General features: G+C 38.4%; 1 protein-coding gene across 3 annotated transcripts in view; it reads left to right on the forward strand.

Moving 5' to 3' along the window:
• Nucleotides 1-21,650, forward strand: part of LOC126234701 (U4/U6 small nuclear ribonucleoprotein Prp4) — a 56,272-nt gene extending 34,622 nt beyond the window's left edge. For all 3 annotated transcript variants that reach the window (XM_049943453.1, XM_049943461.1, XM_049943446.1), the window contains exons 8-10: nucleotides 12,776-12,883; nucleotides 13,228-13,396; nucleotides 21,348-21,650. In XM_049943453.1, coding sequence (XP_049799410.1) covers nucleotides 12,776-12,883; nucleotides 13,228-13,396; nucleotides 21,348-21,491 — 421 coding nt within the window. In that variant the 3' untranslated portion in view covers nucleotides 21,492-21,650. The remainder of the gene's footprint in view (nucleotides 1-12,775; nucleotides 12,884-13,227; nucleotides 13,397-21,347) is intronic.
• Nucleotides 21,651-22,903: the final 1,253 nt, after the last annotated feature.

Here is a 22,903-nt window from a genome sequence, read left to right on the forward strand (position 1 = left end):
GTCATATCTACAGAACAGGAAGCAAAAAGTCTCTTTATATGCTTCAAGTGATTCAAAACTGTTTGCCACTTCATCTAACTGGGGTGAAATTACATTAGGTATTCCACAAGGTTTGATCATGGGTCCCCTCCAGTGAATGACCTCCCTTCTTATGTGAAACAAGATGCTGAACTGACACTGTTTGCTGATGATACAAGCATAATTATTAATCCAGTAAAAGAAACTCCAATAGAAAATGATACAAATAAGGTCTTTGGAAAAGTTATTAATTGGTTTTGTGCGAATGGGCTTGCTCTGAACTTTGAAAAAACACAGTACATCCAATTTTCTGCTGCAAAAAGTATAATTCCTTCAATAAACATAACACATCAAAAGAAGTCGGTAGCCAGGGTAGAGCATACTAAGTTTTTGGTTGTACATATAGATGAGAATCTTAATTGGAAAAGTCATATTTTGGATCTCCTAAAGCGACTAGGTTCAGCAACTTTTGCAATCAGAATAATTGCCAATTTTGAGGATGTAGAAATTAGTAAGCTAACATACTTTGCATTCTTCCACTCTCTGATGTCATACAGAATAATATTCTGGGGCAACTCAACACTTAGTCAAAAGAAAGTAGTTAGAATAATGTGTGGGGTTCATAGGCGCACATCTTGTAGGCATCTGTTTAAAAGGTTAGGAATTCTTACAACTGCTTCACAGTACATTAACTCAGTAATGAAATTTTTTCTCAACAACATGGACCAGTTTAAAATCAACAGCGAAATTCATGATTACAATACCAGTAAAAAAAAAGACCTACACTATCCTTTACTTAACCTGTCTTTGGCACAGAAAGGGGTCAAATATGGTGCTATAAAACTTTTTGATAAATTACCAGATGAAATAAAATGTCTGACAGACAGCAGTAATAGTTTCAAAAATAAATTGAAATCATACTACCTTGACAACTCCTTCTGTACAATAGATGAATTCTTGAATATGAGTAAATAAATCTGGAGATATAACATATGCATTTTGTGCCATTTAAGGGAATAGGATAGATAATAGAAATATTTAGGTATTTAAAAAACCCTTGTTTCCGTGCGCATTTCTTGTGCATTTGACACTTCCACATCATAACGGTTTTCCGTGCTATTGGTCAATGGAACATGTAACTAACTACGTTAGTGTAAAACCCTTCATTTCTCACACTGAATTCTGTTAACATACACTAGTAGCTCAAATACTTTTTCATTAAAATGCTTCAAATAAAGTGGTATGTGAGTAGAAGCTATTCAAGATTAAGGGGAATCGGAATACCGTGTCTTCCCAAAGTTAAATTTGCTAACATTATGTATTCTTTCCTCTGAAACTGTCATACTTAGAACTTTAAAATATTGACGGCTCTGTTCAGGATGTATTGCTATCAAGCTGAACTGGAATTAATGGTTATTTTTTTGTTGGTGTAATTTTTATGAATTTTAACCTAAGGCCATTTTTAATTGGGGAAAATTCCATAAAAATCTCCCTGCTTCAGAGAATAAGTCGGTTTCTGTCATGATTATAGTTCAGTGGCAACTTTGAACTATATTATACCATTTCTGAAAATTTAATTGTCACTAGTTTTATGATTTGTGAGATTAAGGTACATTTAACTCTGAAAATATCAAATGCTAGAAAATGTAATCAAAGTAATTTATTACAAAAATTTACAAACACCTCTTATTTTATTATCTAAAGTATTCCAGCAGAGTAATTAAGGCCATGTTCTGGTTCTTCATCTGCACCTAGTAGGTTTCTTTTTCCTGCTGCCCTTGCTTTCTTTGTATTAGATTCAGTTCCATATTAAGCCTTGCTTACTCGCACTTTGTCCAGAAGCTGAAGACCTGTGATAGTGTTAAAATTAGGAACAATGCCAAGCATTCCCATGACCTTTAATCTATCCAGATGACCATCACTGAATGAAATAACAGTGTCACTGACTCTCCATTTCAGAGTCTTTATCCTGACAAATACACTCTTAGGCACAAGTTTCTATCTATTGGCTTAATCACTTCCATAACAGCCACTGGGATAGAATTTTTATAGTTAATGAACTCCAGTAGCTTGAGCTTTTCTGGATTTACACAACTGAGGAGCACCTGGAAAAGAAAAATGAAGAGGATTATCATCAGTCAATGATTGGTGTAAATATGCTGCCCAAACAGCTTGTGTAATTTCCAACAAATTATTAACATTATTTTAATTGCTATATTATAGTACATTTACAGTTTTATCTGATAAGTGACCTCTAATGCTTTTACCATCTGGCAAAATTTTATCCTTAAGATTCTGCTTCAGTTTCCGTAGACGGGTGCCCATTCTTTTTTGAACATGACCGACACATTCTTGTTTAGTTATTGTCCTATTGATGTATTGATTTTGTAAGCCTTAGAGCCACCATCTCCAAGGAACTTGGTATAAAATACTCCCCATTCCTTCTCTAATATTTTAAAAATTTCCACAGCAGCTGCAGCCTGGGATCTGTGGTTTTCCTTCATTGATATATTTGGCTTCACTGGAAGCAGCTTTCAGAGATAAATATGCTACGGACTAAACAGTGTCTCCTATCAGTTCAGTGTATTTGTCCATTTTAGCAGGTGACATTGAAAGATCCATTATTACACAAAATGTTTTAGCAACAATATGCCATTTACTGATTGCTGACAGTGCATATAGAAGCCTGATTACTCTCAAAAATGTTATTCTGCACTTTTCAGAGGTCAAAAACAGGTCTTCTTTTCACAGTTGGCACAAACAATGGCAATATTGGTGGAACATCCAATAGATCTTGTTATTTTCAAGTCAAGAGAACACCCACAAAGACTAAAACTTACAAAATTCTTGATACAAGTTTCTTGAGGTGCCCATGTTTGTAGTAGCTCTAGAGAAATCAGTAGTTTTCTTTCAAACTGTGTTTTGCACATTAATTTTTTTTTATTTTACTTGTGCATCCAGATGTGTTACATTATTTTTACAAGGCGTATTCAGAGGCTGTCCTGAAATGTTACATGATTTTTTCCATTTGCACATGTAGGTTATAGATTTAAAAGAGTTCATGGAAGGTTTTATAACAAATTTCATACACTACACATCAGGATGTAATGCATTGTTTGTAAGCCAGACAGCTTTCTCGGACGTGGAAAACTGGTTAAAGCTTGCAGTTTTTCTTGTGGTTTCTCTGTTTTCCAAAAGTAGCATTGTAGCTGCCACTTTCTGTGTCTAGAATGTCATATGTTTTTTTTATAAGTGTTGCCAACTTTCACCGTTTTTGCTTTCAGTTGGATGTTGTTTGTGTGTGTGGTGATGTAAGTTTTGTGTGTATGTGCGTGTGTGCTCTTTTTATTTTTATTGTTTGTTATTATTTTTATTTTTTATTAATAGTTGCATCAGTGCTTGGTTTGCAAAAAGACATGCGACCTTCCGGGGGAATTTTTTGAAATTTAGACCTCTTAAACATGGTTTTGTGTTTTCTGGGCATTTTAGAAGTCATATACAGCATTGAAAGAATGGAAAGCCTAGGCTGAAATATCAATAAGGTAAGGAAAGTGATAGATTGCTACTCACCGTAAAGATGACTTGAGTCACAGACAGGCACAGTGAAAATCCAGTTATGGATTAGTTTTCAGCTAAAGCCCTCTTCAGAAAAGGAAACACACACACACACACAAATTCATTCACACAAGTAGGCTCACCTCATACACATGTAACTGCCATTTACAGCAGCTCGGACCGTTTGCCATTCCGGTTTGAGCTGCCGGAGATGACAGGGATGTGTGCGTGAGGCATGCTTGCCTGTGTGAATGTATCTGTGTTTTCTTTGCTAAAGAGGGCTTTGGCTGAAAGCTATAATATGTAATATTCTTTTTGTTGTGCCTGTTTGCAACTCACCGTGTCATCTTTATGGTGTGTAGCAGTCTATCCTTTTCCTTGTATTGTTAAATACAACATTTGTCTTACATCACTTCAGCCACAGAAAAAATTCTATCGTATCACACCTCAAAATCTGTGGCTCTCATTTCTTTTTGTTGGAGGTACTGGTACAACATACTGGTGTCTACTGTCACAAATCAAGCACTGGCTTTTATTCAGTTTTCATTTCATTTACTTATCCTATGTATATAAATAAAAAATAAAATAAATAAATATAAGAATAGAGAATAATAGTACACATGCTCACACAGAACTACAACACACGTACTGCCTAACAAAAGAGAAAAAAACAATCAAAAGCAGAAGCTTAGAAAGTTGCCAACACCTACAAAAATGGGTAACACTCTAGACAGAGAAAGTGGCAGTTAGAGTGCTGTGTCACCTCTGGATCACAGGGTCCCAGGTTCAATTCCCGGCCGGACTGGGGATTTTCTCTGCCCAGGGACTGGGTGTTTGTGTTGTCCTCATCATTTCATCATCATCCTCATTATTCGTGACAGTGGCTAGATTGGACTGTGAAAAAATTGGGACTTTGTACAGGCGTTGATGATGGCGCAGTTGAGTGCCCCAAAAACCAATCATCATCATCACAGTGCTATGTTTTGAAAACAGAGGAACCACAAGAAAAACTGCAAGCATTCAACCAGTCTCCCACAAGAGAGAAAGCTGTTTGGCTTACAAATAATGAATTAGACACTGATCTGTAAGTTCCTTTCCATTTTGTTATAAAAACTTCAGTGGACAGTTTTAAATCTGTAACCTATAAGAGCAAACTGAAAAACTGTGTGGGGATACCAGCATGAGTAATGTCTCTTACTAGATAACACATATGGCTAAGTGCAATATATGCGTGGACTTCTAAGGGGGTGAGTTCAATGGTGAATCGTGTACCATGTTAATGTCTCGTATATTGGATTATGAGCAATAAAGTAGTAGCATCATATCAATTTGTCATCTCAGTTATTGGTACAACCCTTGCGATTGGTAGGGAAATCTACTCTACCACATTGGTGACCTGTGACAAATATGTAATGTGGCTGGCAGACATTTTGTTCCACATTGTGATAATACGCAGTAACTGTGCAGGCATCTTACATCAGTTACTCAACATCATCAGCCTCTCGAGGACTGCACCTCAAGGATCAGTGCGAGTTACGTGCATCATCAGCATAATAACTGTCAACCAATGCTCGAATATCAACTAGATAAGGCTGCAGGTGTTGCTTCTCAAAACAGCACATGTTCCGGCATGTCACGACAATGGCTGCCATAGGGCAGTCTACCGTTTGACTTTTGTACAAGGTTTGGCATCAAGTGCATCACTTCATGACTTGGCAGGACAAGCTGGACTAAATATGAACAGTAACATGACCCTCTTGCCAACCGCGTTGCGAATGCTATTGGGAAATGCGACCACCGTGTCACCATGTATGGGTGGAGTGTGACAGGCCACACATTACCTGGACATGATTATCAGATTTTGCACCCACATCAGATTTGCACCCACAGTAGTTTGTTGGTTATACCATTCTGCACGATAGCACCAGTGCATTTTGCACGATAATACCAGTGCAACCATATCCATACTTCAGAGACTCGCCACAGAACCCAAGCTGCCGCTCGTCCAGCCACAACAGTCGGCACTTTGGCTTGCTTTGTTGCAGTGTGTGTTTACTTTATTAGAACTTTTCTCTTGATCTGTGACATTAATTTCTCACTTAGTGAAGCATGCTGATATTGTCAGCGATGTCATTCTCGCATCACCCGAATGAAACAAATACGAAGTGGTAAAATCCACCTTGTTCCAGCACTTGTCATGCACCCCAGAATGACAACTGAAATTGGCAGTCTATGATTATCAATTTGCCGACATGATGCCATCCCAGCTGTGGTACTAGCTACAGATGCTATTCGATTTGAACATCATGCCAGATGCTGCATTATGGACGCTATCAACTGTCAAGCTTCTGCAGCAGTTACAACTCCATGATAGCTCATGAGGCAGAGCAGTGCCTGGTGGACAGAATGTTCACTGTGCTACAGCATAGACAGTGCATCAGTGCTGCAGACAGTATCACTCCATGCAGCACTAGATCTGGTCAAATACCACACATGCCAAACCGCTCCGACTCGTGTCGAAAGCACACAGTAGTGAGGTCACTGCCTCCAGCCGGGACGCTGACATGCGTGACACACACTCCACACATTTGAAATTTCGCTCAATGGAAAAGCAACAATGGCCTCAGTAAACCACCTCAAAACCAGTGTGGATTCTGCATGAACACACAGCTGTGCATAATATGGTCCCAGAAGAAACAGATGACAACTGCTGTGGTCATTTACCCCTCGACGTGCAGGTGACTTATTTGGACTCCGAGAGGCCAGTCTCCATCAAATTTTACATGAGAGACGTGGATCCAGAGAAACTTGTAGACGGTGATCTGATAGTGGATGCCTGCCATGACAATCGTGTGACAAATAACGAACCAGTGCTTGACAGCTCTCTCTCCCTCTCCCCCCCTCTCTCCCTCTCCCTGTCCCCCCCCTCTCTCCCTCTTTGCCCCCCTCTCCCTGTCCCCCCCTCTCCCTGTCCCCCCCTCTCCCTGTCCCCTCCCCCTCCCACAAACACACCACTTACCTAAAAATGTCGATTACACTGCTATATCTTTGCATTTGTCAGCAGATGGCATACTCACTATTACAGTCGCAAGTTTGCCACAACGACAGCTACCACACACGATGTCACCAGTGGCTTCGGATCCTCCGGTTGATGTGCCATCCCAGTCAAATATCTGGTGTTCCCTAAGGAAGTGTTAGAGGCACTCTGCTTTCCTGATCTGTATAAACGATTTAGGAGGCAATCTGAGCAGCCCTGTTAGACTGTTTGCAGATGATGCTATCATTTACCACCTTGTAAACACATTGTTGTTGTTGTTGTTGTTGTTGTGGTCTTCAGTCCTGAGACTGGTTTCATGCAGCTCTCCATGCTACTCTATCCTGTGCAAGCTTCTTCATCTCCCAGTACCTACTGCAACCTACATCCTTCTGAATCTGCTTAGTGTATTCATCTCTTGGTCTCCCTCTACGATTTTTACACTCCACGCTGCCCTCCAATGCTAAATTTGTGATCCCTTGATGCCTCAAAACATGTCCTACCAACCGATCCCTTCTTCTAGTCAAGTTGTGCCACAAACTTCTCTTCTCCCCAATCCTATTCAATACCTCCTCATTAGTTACGTGCTCTACCCACCTTATCTTCAGCATTCTTCTGTAGCACCACATTTCGAAAGCTTCTATTCTCTTCTTGTCCAAACTAGTTATCGTCCATGTTTCACTTCCATACATGGCTACACTCCATACAAATACTTTCAGAAACGACTTCCTGACACTTAAATCTATACTCGACGTTAACAAATTTCTCTTCTTCAGAAACGATTTCCTTGCCATTGCCAGTCTACATTTTATATCCTCTCTACGTCAACCATCATCAGTTATTTTACTCACTAAATAGCAAAACTCCTTTACTACTTTAAGTGTCTCATTTCCTAATCTAATTCCCTCAGCATCACCCGATTTAATTTGACTACATTCCATTATCCTCGTTTTGCTTTTGTTGATGTTCATCTTATATCCTCCTTTCAAGACACTGTCCATTCCATTCAACTGCTCTTCCAAGTCCTTTGCTGCCCCTGACAGAATTACAATGTCATCGGCGAACCTCAACGTTTTTATTTTTTCTTCATGGACTTTAATACCTACCCCAATTTTTCTTTTGTTTCCTTTACTGCTTGCTCAATATACAGATTGAATAACATCGGGGAGAGGCTACAACCCTGTCTCACTCCTTTCCCAACCACTGCTTCCCTTTCATGCCCCTCGACTCATAACTCCCATCTGGTTTCTGTACAAATTGTAAATAGCCTTTCGCTCCCTGTATTTTACCCCTGCCACCTTTAGAATTTGAAAGAGAGTATTCCAGTCAACATTGTCAAAAGCTTTCTCTAAGTCTACAAATGCTAGAAACGTAGGTTTGCCATTTCTTAATCTTTCTTCTAAAATAAGTCGTAAGGTTAGTATTGCCTCACGTGTTCCAACATTTCTACGGACTCCAAACTGATCTTCCCCGAGGTCCGCTTCTACCAGTTTTTCCATTCGTCTGTAAAGAATTCGCGTTAGTATTTTGCAGCTGTGACTTATTAAACTGATAGTTCGGTAATTTCCACATCTGTCAACACCTGCTTTCTTTGGGATTGGAATTATTATATTCTTCTTGAAGTCTGAGGGTATTTCGCCTGTCTCATACATCGTGCTCACCAGATGGTAGAGTTTTTTCATGACTGGCTCTCCCGAGGCCATCAGTAGTTCAAATGGAATGTTATCTACTCCCGGGGCCTTGTTTCGACTCGGGTCTTTCAGTGCTCTGTCAAACTCTTCATGAAGTATCATATCTCCCATTTCATCTTCATCTACATCCTCTTCCATTTCCATAATATTGTCCTCAAGTACATCGCCCTTGTATAAACCCTCTATATACTCCTTCCACCTTTCTGCCTTCCCTTCTTTGCTTAGAACTGGGTTGCCATCTGAGCTCTTGATATTCATACAAGTGGCTCTCTTCTCTCCAAAGGTCTCTTTAATTTTCCTGTAGGCAGTATCTATCTTACCCCTAGTGAGACAAGCCTCTACATCCTTACATTTGTCCTCTAGCCATCCCTGCTAGCCATTTTGCACTTCCAGTCAGTCTCATTTTTGAGACGTTTGTATTCCTTTTTGCCTGCTTCATTTACTGCATTTTTATATTTTCTCCTGTCATCAATTAAATTCAATATTTCTTCTGTTACCCAAGGATTTCTATTAGCCCTCGTCTTTTTACCTACTTGATTGTCTGCTGCCTTCACTACTTCACCCCTCAGAGCTACCCATTCTTCTTCTACTGTATTTCTTTCCCCCATTTCTGTCAATTCTTTCCTTATGCTCTCCCTGAAACTATGTACAACCTCTGGTTCTTTCAGTTTATCCAGGTCCCATCTCCTTAAATTCCCACCTTTTTGCAGTTTCTTCAGTTTTAATCTACAGTTCATAACCAATAGATTGTGGTTAGAATCAACATCTGCCCCTGGAAATGTCTTACAATTTAAAACCTGGTTCCTAATTCTCTGTCTTACATTATATAATCTATCTGATACCTTTTAGTATCTCCAGGATTCTTCCAGGTATACAACCTCCTTTTATGATTCTTGAACCAAGAGTTAGCTATGATTAAGTCATGCTCTGTGCAAAATTCTACAAGGCGGCTTCCTCTTTCATTTCTCTCTCCCAATCCATATTCACCTACTATGTTTCCTTCTCTCCCTTTTCCTACTCTCGAATTCCAGTCACCCATGACTATTAAATTTTCGTCTCCCTTCACTACCTGAATAATTTCTTTTATCTCGTCATACATTTCATCTATTTCTTCATCATCTGCAGAGCTAGTTGGCATATAAACTTGTACTACTGTAGTAGGCATGGGCTTTGTGTCTATCTTGGCCACAATAATGCATTCACTATGCTGTTTGTAGTAGCTAACCCGCACTCCTATTTTTTTATTCATTATTAAACCTACTCCTGCATTACCCCTATTTGATTTTGTATTTATAACCCTGTATTCACCTGACCAAAAGTCTTGTTCCTCCTGCCACCGAACTTCACTAATTCCCACTATATCTAACTTTAACCTATACATTTCCCTTTTTAAATTTTCTAACCTACCTGCCCGATTAAGGGATCTGACATTCCAAGCTCCGATCCGTAGAACGCCAGTTTTCTTTCTCCTGATAACGACGTCCTGTTGAGTAGTCCCCGCCCGGAGATCCGAATGGGGGACTATTTTACCTCCGGAATATTTTACCCAAGAGGACGCCATCATCATTTAATCATACAGTAAAGCTGCATGTCCTCGGGAAAAATTACGGCTGTAGTTTCCCCTTGCTTTCAGCTGTTCGCAGTACCAGCACAGCAAGGCCATTTTGGTTAATGTTACAAGGCCAGATCAGTCAATAATCCAGACTGTTGCCCCTGCAACTACTGAAAAGGCTGCTGCCCCTCTTCAGGAACCACATGTTTGTCTGGCCTCTCAACAGATACCCCTCCGTTGTGGTTGCACCTACGGTACGGCCATCTGTATCGCTGAGGCACGTAAGCCTCCCCACCAACGGCAAGGTCCATGGTTCATGGAGGGGGGGGGGGGGGGGTAAAGACATTAGATGATCAAAATCAACTGCAAATTTGTTTCAGAAAAGATGTTGGTAGGGTGCAAAAATGTCAGTTGCTCTAAATCATGAAAAGTGTGAAGTTATCCACATGAGTACCAAAAGAAATAATGCAACAGGTCTACTAAAGAGTCTGTCTACACTACGCTTGTCCATCCTCTTTTGTGGTATTGTTGCACAGTGTGGGATCCACATCATGTAGGACTGATGGAGGACATCAAAAATGTCCAAAGAAATGCAGCTTGTTTTGTATTGTTGTGAAATAGGGGAGAAAGTGCCATGGATGTGATACATGAACTGGGGTGACAATAATTAAAACAAAGGCATTTTTCATTGGGGCAGCTCCTTCTTGTGAGATTGTAGTCATCAGCTTTCTCCTCTGCATATGAAAATATTTTGTTTCTGCCCACCTACATAGGGAGAAATGATCATCATAATAAAATAATAGGAATTATAGTTCGCATAGAAAAATTTAAGTGTTTGTTTTTCTTGTGTGCTGTTTGAGAGTGGAATGGTAGAGAGACAGCTTGAATTTGGTTCGATGAACCCTCTGCCAGCCACTTCATTGTGAGTTGCAGGGTAACCACGTAGATTTAGATATCTGGTTGTTGTTGTTGTTGTTGTGGTCTTCAGTCCTGAGACTGGTTTGATGCAGCTCTCCATGCTACTCTATCCTGTGCAAGCTTCTTCATCTCCCAGTACCTACTGCAACCTACATCCTTCTGAATCTGCTTAGTGTATGCATCTCTTGGTCTCCCCCTACGATTTTTACCCTCCACGCTGCCCTCCAATACTAAATTGGTGATCCCTTGATGCCTCAGAACATGTCCTACCAACCGATCCCTTCTTCTGGTCAAGTTGTGCCACAAACTCCTCTTCTCCCCAATCCTATTCAGTACCTCCTCATTAGTTATGTGATCTACCCATCTAATCTTCAGCATTCTTCTGTAGCACCACATTTCGAAAGCTTCTATTCTCTTCTTGTCCAAACTATTTATCGTCCATGTTTCACTTCCATACATGGCTACACTCCATACAAATACTTTCAGAAACGACTTCCTGACACTTAAATCTATACTCGATGTTAACAAATTTCTCTTCTTCAGAAACGCTTTCCTTGCCATTGCCAGTCTACATTTTATATCCTCTCTACTTCGACCATCATCAGTTATTTTGCTCCCCAAATAGCAAAACTCCTTTACTACTTTAAGTGTCTCATTTCCTAATCTAATACCTTCAACATCACCCGACTTAATTCGACTACATTCCATTATCCTCGTTTTGCTTTTGTTGATGTTCATCTTATACCCTCCTTTCAAGACACTGTCCATTCCGTTCAACTGCTCTTCCAAGTCCTTTGCTGTCTCTGACAGAATTACAATGTCATCGGCGAACCTCAAAGTTTTTATTTCTTCTCCATGGATTTTAATACCTACTCCGAATTTTTCTTTAGTTTCCTTTACTGCTTGCTCAATATACAGATTAAATAACATCGGGGAGAGGCTACAACCCTGTCTTACTCCCTTCCCAACCACTGCTTCCCTTTCATGCCCCTCGACTCTTATAACTGCCATCTGGTTTCTGTACAAATTGTAAATAGCCTTTCGCTCCCTGTATTTTACCCCTGCCACCTTTAGAATTTGAAAGAGAGTATTCCAGTCAACATATCTGGTGGCTAGCACAAAAACTGTATTTGTGTAACTACAGTAAAAATGAGGATAAACTACAGATACTTTGTTTGTTTGATTGAGGTGTTCCTATACAGTCACATACAATGTTCTTATGGTCTCAGAAACATTACCTGTCACTCAGTCAATTTACTTTTGCAGAATACATGTGCGTGCTCTGTGGTTATTTATTTTCTCTATTTGTACAGCAGAACTTGAAATTCACAATCTTCTTCTGCAATAGTGGTGTAAATCTGCCACAAAACTGTGCTTATACACCAGTGTTTGGCTAAGTCATAGGAAACTCATGTTACTTCAGATGTTAAGTGTGTGTGTGTGTGTGTGTGTGTGTGTGTGTGTGTGTGTGTAATTATTTGGATACCACTATATCATTGCATTGTTAAGTGAGTGTGTGTGTGTGTGTGTGTGTGTGTGTGTGTGTGTAATTATTTGGATACCACTATATCATTGCATTAATTTTTTTCTCTTAAAGCCAATGTATCTTTCTTTATAATATCACAGATACACAGACACTATTGAATTCTATATCCAGTAGCCCCCACTAAAATTGTTTCCCCAGTGGTGTTATCGCGCATACCTCAAGGGATTATCTCCAACTGTAATGTTAAAAAATCATTGGTGAAAACGTCAGTGACAGGGAAAGTGAGAGTTTGGTTTGGAAGCATTCTCAGATTGTCTGATGTTCAAGGTGATCCAGGTTTGAAGCCTAGTCTGACAAATATTATCATTAGTCGCAACTTTTCATATTTATGCCTTACTTCAAGTGACTAATTTACAGTGGTGGTTGTTATGTACTGTTAATGTCACAGTAATACAACAAATGCATTTTGACATGTACAGTATTTAATTATTAATAGATGTTTCATTAATCATACTTTTCAGTGGACTTGATGCATTTGGTCGAATTTGGGATCTACGCACTGGGAGGTGCATAATGTTTATGGAGGGCCATCTGAAGTCAATTTATGGAATTGACTTTTCTCCAAATGGGTGAGAAAATTGATAACTGTTCATTTATAGTATTAAAAGCTTTTCTTTAAAACTGGTAATTATTTTGTGACACATTAAACATTTTATCAAAGACACTTTTTTCAATAAATGAAAAGCACCAGTTTGCTTTTGTTCTACAATATTACTTCTTCTTCTTCCCTCTTTAAACCGGTTTTTGGCTTACAAGGCCATCTTGTCTGAAGATGGCCATGTAAACCAAAAACCAGTTAAATAAAAATTGCAATATCGTGGAACAAAAGCAAAAGGGTGCTTCTCATTTATTATAATGTTGTTCTACCAAGAACCAACGGAAGATTCTGTTAACACTTTTTTTTCCTTCTCAGCTACCACATAGCCACTGGAAGTGAAGATAATACTTGTAAAATATGGGATTTGCGCCGGCGTCACTGCCTTTATACGATTCCAGCACATATGAACCTTATTTCAGAAGTTAAATACCAAAAGGGCAGTGGCAATTTTTTGATCACTTCTTCATATGACAATTCATCAAAGGTAATAAAACCTTGAATAAAATTGTAGCTGTAAGTGTAAAATTTGGCATCTTCTTACTTGATACATATAAAGAGTGAAAGTTTTTTGCGGAGCAACACAAAACTAGAGAGGTATCTTATATTCTCAGGGCATTCTTAAAAAGTAGTAACTGCTTCCTGTGTAATGCTGGGTAATTTTTGTTCTTCCTAATGCATTTAGGATTGCTCTGCTTTTCTAATTCCTTTGAGTGATAAATGAAAATTCTATCAGTAACATAAGCTTAACTTAAAAATAAGTTTAACCACAGAATAATTAAAAAATGTGGGAAGTTTGAGATACCATTTGAAATTTCTGTTGATTTCTTTGGTTAGCCAATGATGAACTCAGAAGGGTACCAGACTGTATCATTTGTATCAAAACATCCCAGTATATTTCCTTTTGCTTTGATGTTTCATATAACTTCAGAATAGTCATTATACACTAAGGCCTTTCATAATGATTGGCATTTTTCAGTAATCTGTAATCAGTCATCTGCATCACCTATATTTACTGCTTTCCTTTCACTGAACAAATAAGTTTCTTCACTATTATGGATTTCAAGTAATTCCAGATTATTCGCTCTTTATTCTGAAAAGTGCTGCATAGAATGCAAGAGTATATAAATCATAAATATTACTTGCTTTTCACGCATACAGCTTATGAGAGTTGATTACATACTCTTATACAAGAAACAGACACTGGAATAGAAAAATTAAGTTGGAGAAAGAATACACAACAATAGAAATTGCAAAGGAGGGAGGAAAGGGGAAGTGTGTAAGTGAACATGGCATTTACATCAGAATGATACTAGCAACATTCAATCTATACATCATTTTTCCAACACATTTTTTATTCACATTGTGTTTCAAATTAAATCTTCACTCAATATCAAGCTATAACCACCATGTTCTTTAGTTTTAAAGTTGACTAAACTTGTTTATGTAATTTGATAAACAATATTTTTTAATTGTGGCATGGAAAGTTTTGGCTGAATGTAAATAATGTAGGAGTAAGGAAGACAACTGTCTCATTTCAGCGTACATAGTGTGGTGTGTGTGTGTGTGTGTGTGTGTGTGTGTGTGTGTGTGTGTTGTCTCCTTTACTCCTAAATTATATTATGTATTTTTAATTAATATTCTATGGAAAAGGATCCAAAACTGAACCAGACAAAGCCAAATTTTAACTAATTGAACATAATGTGCATATATATTACTTCATTTTCTCTTGTGATTAATTTGGTCATTTGTTTTTTTTTTTCTATTAGATTTTTTACATTGTTGAAACTTTCTTTAAAAAAAATAATTTCATATTTTGCATGACAGTCTTTGTGATGTGGACTTAACAGACTTTTGAAGTAAATGTTATATTCCTATATTCCTTACTGATTAAAACTTTTAAAATCAACAATGAATAAAAGTATTCACACTTGGGCTTCTGATTTAAAAAATGACCGACCCTACACATTAGTAGTTGTGGGAGATAATAAATTGAATCTCATTTAAACGATACAGACAACTTCACAATCTCCCTCTTCAACATGTTTCTCAGACAACACTGGTTCCTGTCCTTAGTCTGTGGTTCACTTGTACATAACCAGTATTTGGGGAATTGCTCATATGTTTTCTATTCTAGACGCAGTACTGCAAAACATTTATTCTGAAGCAAAAATACTAACAAAAGAAAACACACATTGTTCTTCTTTCCTGTGGCGTATGTGTTAATGGATTGATATCTATTGGGCTGAAAGCAAGGGGAAACTACAGCCATAATTTTTCCCGAGGGCATGCAGCTTTACTGTATGGTTAAATGATGATGGCGTCTTCTTGGGTAAAATATTCCGGAGGTAAAATAGTCCCCCATTCGGATCTCCGGGCGGGGACTACTCAAGAGGACGTCGTTATCAGGAGAAAGAAAACTGGCGTTCTACGGATCGGAGCGTGGAATGTCAGATCCCTTAATCGGGCAGGTAGGTTAGAAAATTTAAAAAGGGAAATGGATAGGTTAGAGTTAGATATAGTGGGAATTAGTGAAGTTCGGTGGCAGGAGGAACAAGACTTTTGGTCAGGTGAATACAGGGTTATAAATACAAAATCAAATAGGGGTAATACAGGAGTAGGTTTAATAATGAATAAAAAAATAGGAGTACGGGTAAGCTACTACCAACAGCATAGTGAATGCATTATTGTGGCCAAGATAGACACGAAGCCCTTGCCTACTACAGTAGTACAAGTTTATATGCCAACTAGTTCTGCAGATGATGAAGTAATTGATGAAATGTATGATGAGATAAAAGAAATTATTCAGGTAGTGAAGGGAGGCGAAAATTTAATAGTCATGGGTGACTGGAATTCGAGAGTAGGAAAAGGAAGAGAAGGAAACATAGTGGGAGAATATGGATTGGGAGAGAGAAATGAAAGAGGAAGCCATCTGGTAGAATTTTGCACAGAGCATGACTTAATCATAGCTAACACTTGGTTCAAGAATCATAAAAGAAGGTTGTATATGTGGAAGAATCCTGGAGATACTAGAAGGTATCAGATAGATTATATAATGTAAGACAGAGAATTAGGAACCAGGTTTTAAATTGTAAGACATTTCCAGGGGCAGATGTTGATTCTAACCACAATCTATTGGTTATGAACTGTAGATTAAAACTGAAGAAACTGCAAAAAGGTGGGAATTTAAGGAGATGGGACCTTGATAAACTGACTAAACCAGAGGTTGTACAGAGTTTCAGGGAGAGCATAAGGGAAGAATTGACAGGAATGGGGGAAAGAAATACAGTAGAAGAAGAATGGGTAGCTCTGAGGGATGAAGTAGTGAAGGCAGCAGAGGATCAAGTAGGTAAAAAGACGAGGGCTAGTAGAAATCCTTGGGTAACAGAAGAAATATTGAATTTAATTGATGAAACGAGAAAATATAAAAACACAGTAAATGAAGCAGGCAAAAGGGAATACAAACATCTCAAAAATGAGATCGACAGGAAGTGCAAAATGGCTAAGCAGGGATGGCTAGAGGACAAATGTAAGGATGTAGAGGCTTATCTCACTAGGGGTAAGATAGATACTGCCTACAGGAAAATTAAAAAGTCCTTTGGAGAAAAGAGAGCCACTTGTATGAATATCAAGAGCTCAGATGGAAACCCAGTTCTAAGCAAAGAAGGGAAAGCAGAACGGTGGAAGGAGTATATAGAGGGTCTATACAAGGGCAATGTACTTGAGGACAATATTATGGAAATGGAAGAGGATGTAGATGAAGATGAAATGGGAGATACAATACTGCGTGAAGAGTTTGACAGAGCACTGAAAGACCTGAGTCGAAACAAAGCCCCTGGAGTAGACAACATTCCATTGGAACTACTGACGGCCTTGGGAGAGCCAGTCATGACAAAACTCTACCATCTGGTGAGCAAGATGTATGAGACAGGCAAAATACCCTCAGACTTTAAGAAGAATATAATAATTCCAATCCCAAAGAAAGCCGGTGTTGACAGATGTGAAAATTACCGAACTATCAGTTTAATAAGTCACGGCTGCAAAATACTAACGCAAATTCTTTACAGACAAATGGAAAAACTGGTAGAAGCCGACCTCGGCGAAGATCAGTTTGGATTCCGCAGAAATGTTGGAACACGTGAGGCAATATTGACCCAACGACTTACCTTAGAAAATAGATTAAGGAAAGCAAACCTACGTTTCTAGCATTTGTAGACTTAGAGAAAGCTTTTGTCAATGTTGACTGGAATACTCTATTTCAAATTCTGAAGGTAGCAGGGGTAAAATACAGGGAACGAAAGGCTATTTACAATTTGTACAGAAATCAGATGGGAGTTATGAGTCGAGGGGCATGAAAGGGAAGCAGTGGTTGGGAAAGGAGTGAGACAGGGTTGTAGCCTCTCCCCGATGTTATTCAATCTGTATATTGAGCAAGCAGTAAAGGAAACAAAAGATAAATTCGGAGTAGGTATTAAGTCCATGAAGAAAAAATAAAAACGTTGAGGTTCGCCGATGACATTGTAATTCTGTCAGAGACAGCAAAGGACTTGGAAGAGCAGTTGAACGGAATGGGCAGTGTCTTGAAAGGAGGATATAAGATGAACATCAACAAAAGCAAAACGAGGATAATGCAATATTGTCGAATTAAGTTGGGTGATGCTGAGGGAATCAGATTAGGAAATGAGACACTTAAAGTAGTAAAGGAGTTTTGCTATTTGGGGAGCAAAATAACTGATGATGGTCGAAGTAGAGAGTATATTAAATGTAGACTGGCAATGGCAAGGAAAGCGTTTCTGAAGAAGAGAAATTTGTTAACATCGAGTATAGATTTAAGCGTCAGGAGGTCGTTTCTGAAAGTATTTGTATGGAGTGTAGCCATGTATGGAAGTGATACATGGACGATAAATAGTTTGGACAAGAAGAGAATAGAAGCTTTCAAAATGTGGTGCTACAGAAGAATGCTGAAAGATTAGATGGGTAGATCACATAACTAATGAGGAGGTATTGAATAGAATTGGGGAGAAGAGAAGTTTGTGGCACAACTTGACTAGAAGAAGGGACCAGTTGATAGGACATGTTCTGAGGCACCAAGGGATCACAAATTTAGCAATACACTAAGCAGATTCAGAAGGATGTAGGTTGCAGTAAGTACTGGGAGATGAAGAAGCTTGCACAGGATAGAGTAGCATGGAGAGCTGCATCAAACCAGTCTCAGACTGAAGACAACATCAACAACAACATCTTGGTCCAATTTTCTCTTCGTTGTGTACTGTGTCGAGGCTTGCATAGTGTAAGTGCAACATAAGATGCATTGCACAGTTATATTGATGTAACTTTTCTGATTTGGATGGTTACATACTTGTATGCAAACATTAAGAATATCATTGTAAAAGTAGTGGTAGTAGTTATTGTTGTTCTAAATCTGTTTACTACATCTTCATTAATTATCATATCTGTCCATGTTAATGTTCAGCAGTTTTCTGTAGCATGAGATTCCAAAGCTTCTATTCTCATCTTGTCTATACTGGTCATTGTCCATGTGTCACTTTCATATAAGGCTACATTCCAGACAAATACTTTCAGAAAAGGCGTACTATTATTTAAATTTATGTTGTTAATATTTGCAGACATTTTTCCTCAGTTGATACTTCAATGACACCCATACCATTCAGATAAGAAAAAAAATTAGTCTTTTACAACTGAATGGCTTATTTGTATGTACCAAATATGTTTTGCCAATTCATGTTAGGTATCATCAGTGGTGCAAATGAATATCACCGATGATGCCCGGTTGCTGATGACCGCACAGTTGAGTGCCCTACAAACCAAACATCATCAAACATCACTGATGACGCCTAGCATGAATAAGTGAATCATATTTGGCAGACACAAATAAAATACCCAGTTGCAAAAGATTGAATTTCTTCTTATCTACATGATAAAGCAATACTTAAATTTATAATAGATATTAAAATGTTTCTGTTTTCCAGAGTTGTTTTCCTTCGTCTTATAACCCCTCCTCAATACAGTGTCCATTCTGTTCAACTGATCTTCTCAGAGGTCAGCTTCTACCATCCTTTCCAATATTTTTTAAAAATGGTGTAAATGTAAGGGGCAGTCAAATGAAAATTAAACATCTGCCATAATGGGACCAAGGAATAGCCCCATTCAAAAGTAATCACTGCACATGGTAAGCCATTTATCCCACTGGGGGTCAAGACAGTCAGTTCTCTGTTCCGTAGAAAGTGGTCAGCCACTAACAGGCACACAACCGCACCCACTTTTGCACCTCCTCATCCAACTGAAATCTATGTCCATGCCTATCTTTCTGCAGGTCACCAAAGATGTGGTTCAGGATCCAAGCTGTATGGAAGATGACACTGTGTTTCCCAGCCAAATTGCTGGACTGTAGCCTTATAGTTCCATGCTCAAGCAACTCAACAAGCAGATGACTGCTGCAGTCGAAGGAGGTCATTATGACCTTGCCGGAACTTTTGTGAACAGCTTTGGTCTTCTTTGGTGGGGGATGTGTGGGATGTTTCCACTGTTGGCTTTGCCATTTGTCCTCAGACTGTCAGAATGCTGTCAGACAGAATTGTCCTGTTGCACAATGAAGCCCAGCACCCACATTGCCAATTGGAAGAACGCTACACTTCAGTGATTTTGTTGGGAAACAGGGCAGCATCCTCCGTACAGCCCAGATCTTTCACTGTGTGCTATCCCCATCTTTGGCGACTTGAAGAACGCCATGCTTGGATGTTGGTTTGAGTTAAGCACAAGAGTGGATGCAGTTGTGGATCCACCAGCAGCCAGTCAAGTTCTACAAAACAGGAACAGATTACAGTGGGATAAAGATCATAAAGTGTATTTTGATGATTTTTGAATGGAATCATTCCATAGTCCCATTGTGGCGGGTGTTTGGTTTTCATTTGACTGCTCCTTATAGAATAATGAAAATTATGTCACTGACAGATAATTGGATGAAAATATGAGGATCAGAAGTACTTTATTCAGAAAGTTAAAAATAAATATAAAGTGTAGGTGATGGAGGTTAGATTCCAATGTCAGTAAAGAAACCACGCAATCATTTGTGGATTCAGAGACTGACATGGCCGCCCCTCATTTTTGTCTACCCTCATCCTCACTATATGTATGTCTCTGTCATCCTGGACCTGTGTTGATCTGCCCACCATTTTTTAACCTCCCCGAACGTATCCCTCTCTCCACACCGAGGAAGGAACTGATTAGTTCCTCAAGCTGGGATAGTATATCACTTTTACTTTGTTATGTGTGTATTGACAGTGTTCACATTTCACCTCGTGAAAATGATAGTCAGCAATTCTGTTTCCAGATTTTTTTAAATATTTTACACTATTAAAAGAATGAGTTTTGTACATTGGTTATCATTAGAGTTGTTAAAATGAAACATTTCTGTACAATATGACATGAAATATAAGTGGAACATAAAAAATAATGGTGTACAGCATGCTAGTTCAGCAAAAAACATGTTTCTGATAGTTTTCCTAAATCGCAGGAAGTGATTGTCTCAATGGTTTTTCCAACAAAACCTCACTTTCTTCTCCTTCATCATAAATGAGCCATCCCTTCTAACGTAAACAGGAACACCCCCCCTCCCCTCTTCCAGCCCTCCCTCCCCCTCTCTCCCCCTGTGTGTGTGTGTGTGTGTGTGTTTTTTTAACCATTTTGTGGGAACTACTTTCTTGTCCCGTTGCTGTGTTTTTGTGAAACCTTTTTTGGAATAGTGATTGGCATATTTAGGTTAACTTGAGATTTTTGTATTTGACTGCATGATTAAAAATCAAATCATTAAAAAATAGCATGCAGTATTTCATCAGCTGTCGAGGGAAGCTACATGAATTTTCGTACAGATATTGCAGTGATAAAACAGATGACATTCACTAATAGAGTGACTTCCCTTTGGACAGAATGTGTTGAGTTTACAGCTGGTAATGGGTGAAGCAACTTACCAGATTTTGAAATGGCAATACCAGGAACATCCAGCAGATTTTTCACAGTGGCTAAATGTCACAAATTTCATAGTGTATCTGTGACCTTTATAAACACATGTACCTGACTGCAAATAATTCTTATAGTGTAGTTTCCTCAGCCATATTCCACATGAAATGAACGTAGTGTCTGTAGATGAAATCTTTTCATACTTCCATCTGGGTGGCTGCATTTAAACTCCACATTGTTTCAGTGAGTGTCACTCTCATCACAAATATCACAGAATTTCAATGCAGCCACCCAGATGGAAACTCTTAGCAATATATGCTGGAAAGGTCTACAGTCACATACAGTCAGACTACATCAAATTTGTATGTACTTTTTTGTAACAACATTGAATAACTGTTGTTTTCCTTCATGAAGGCTATATTAAATTGTGACTAGTCATGTAATGTTCACCTTTCTTCCAGGTGTGGTCTAACAAGACATGGCAACCACTGCGAACATTGCCTGGACATGATGGAAAGGTCATGTGTGTGGACATTTCACCTGATTCACAGTATATAGCAACAAGTTCTTATGACAGAACATTTAAGCTCTGGGCTCCTGAGTAGTACATCTTTGTGTACAGTTGTGTGTAACAATTTTATGAAATAAGTGTGCTGTGCCAGAACGTATGTGTATTATGAATGTTAACAACCAAACTAAACAAACTTGTGTGTTTGGTTTCCGTCTGTACAAATGGTAAAATGAAATATTTTTTGACCTGCCAACTTGCTGGCACTTTAAAGTAATCAAGCTGTGTTTGTTTCATTCAAATGGATAAGAACTGGAATTTAATGTTGTTTTGGAAAGTTTGTGACTTTTGGAAATTCACACAGAATTGATGAAGATTCGTAGTGAGCATGTTGCTTCATTTTTAATGGCTGAATTTAATAATGAGGGCACTTCTTTTCAGTATGGTCGGATAACACTCCATAGTGGTAATCGCATACAAAATCATTGGATACCGCACCATGTGTTGTTAGAAATTAGCAATTAAATACTTGCAAAATAATTTATGCATTAGGTATATCAGTAAAAAGAATGGAATGTGTTTTACGTGAAATATTAACTCCAATGAAGTGTTGAGCAAGGTAAGTGCTACATTTGTTTAAATGGTAACTGAAAACAAGTATGGAAACAAATTGCACAGTGATGTTTCGTAAATTTTAAAGAGAAACCAACTACTTTAGTATGCCTAATTGTTATTGTATATGAGCACCAAAATCAGGACAATGAGTAGAATCTGGTACATCTACATAAAAATGTGAAGTTGATTTAGACAGCTGGAAAGATTATGGCTGATGTTCTTTTGGATGCAAACAAGATTGCTCGTATTGCAGAGGATATATTGCAACAACTAGGGAATAGCACTTTATGAAAAGTTACCATCCCATTCATCATATTTGGGACCCTCTGATTTCCACCTAATGACTTCCATCTAATGAAATTTTTATCTGAAAAAAAAAAAAATTGATTTGCGTGAAGAGATTATGCCAACTGTAGTATTTTTACATCATTCAGAAGTATAACTCGGGCATGGAATCTAGTCATTGGAAAAAATGTTACACAAACTGCCTTGAACTAAATGGGCTGATAATTTTTTTTTTTTTTCTTATCCTTGTACTTCTACGCATGTGAGCTACGTGTAAAAACAAAATTATGGATTTGTATATGAGACATGGTGCCTTATTTTACCAAGTACATTAATACACTGTGACCTAGTAGTTACATGCAGATGCTGTTTCTAGAATTTTGTTTTACTGAAGGGATAACTTTTAACTTTGTTTGTATAGCCTTCCAACAACCTATTGTATAGGTTGCATATTAAAATCGTTTTAGCCAGACACAGTTCATTTTGTTTTTGTTTTGAACATTATTGCAAAGTAGTGAAGAAAATTGTTCATCTGTCTGATGTTATAGTGTACTTCTCTGATGACCCATGCTTTTCCTAGCATAAGTGAGAAGTACAATAGAAGACATA

This window comes from Schistocerca nitens, chromosome 1 (assembly GCF_023898315.1).
Source record: "Schistocerca nitens isolate TAMUIC-IGC-003100 chromosome 1, iqSchNite1.1, whole genome shotgun sequence".
Lineage (NCBI taxonomy): Eukaryota > Metazoa > Arthropoda > Insecta > Orthoptera > Acrididae > Schistocerca > Schistocerca nitens.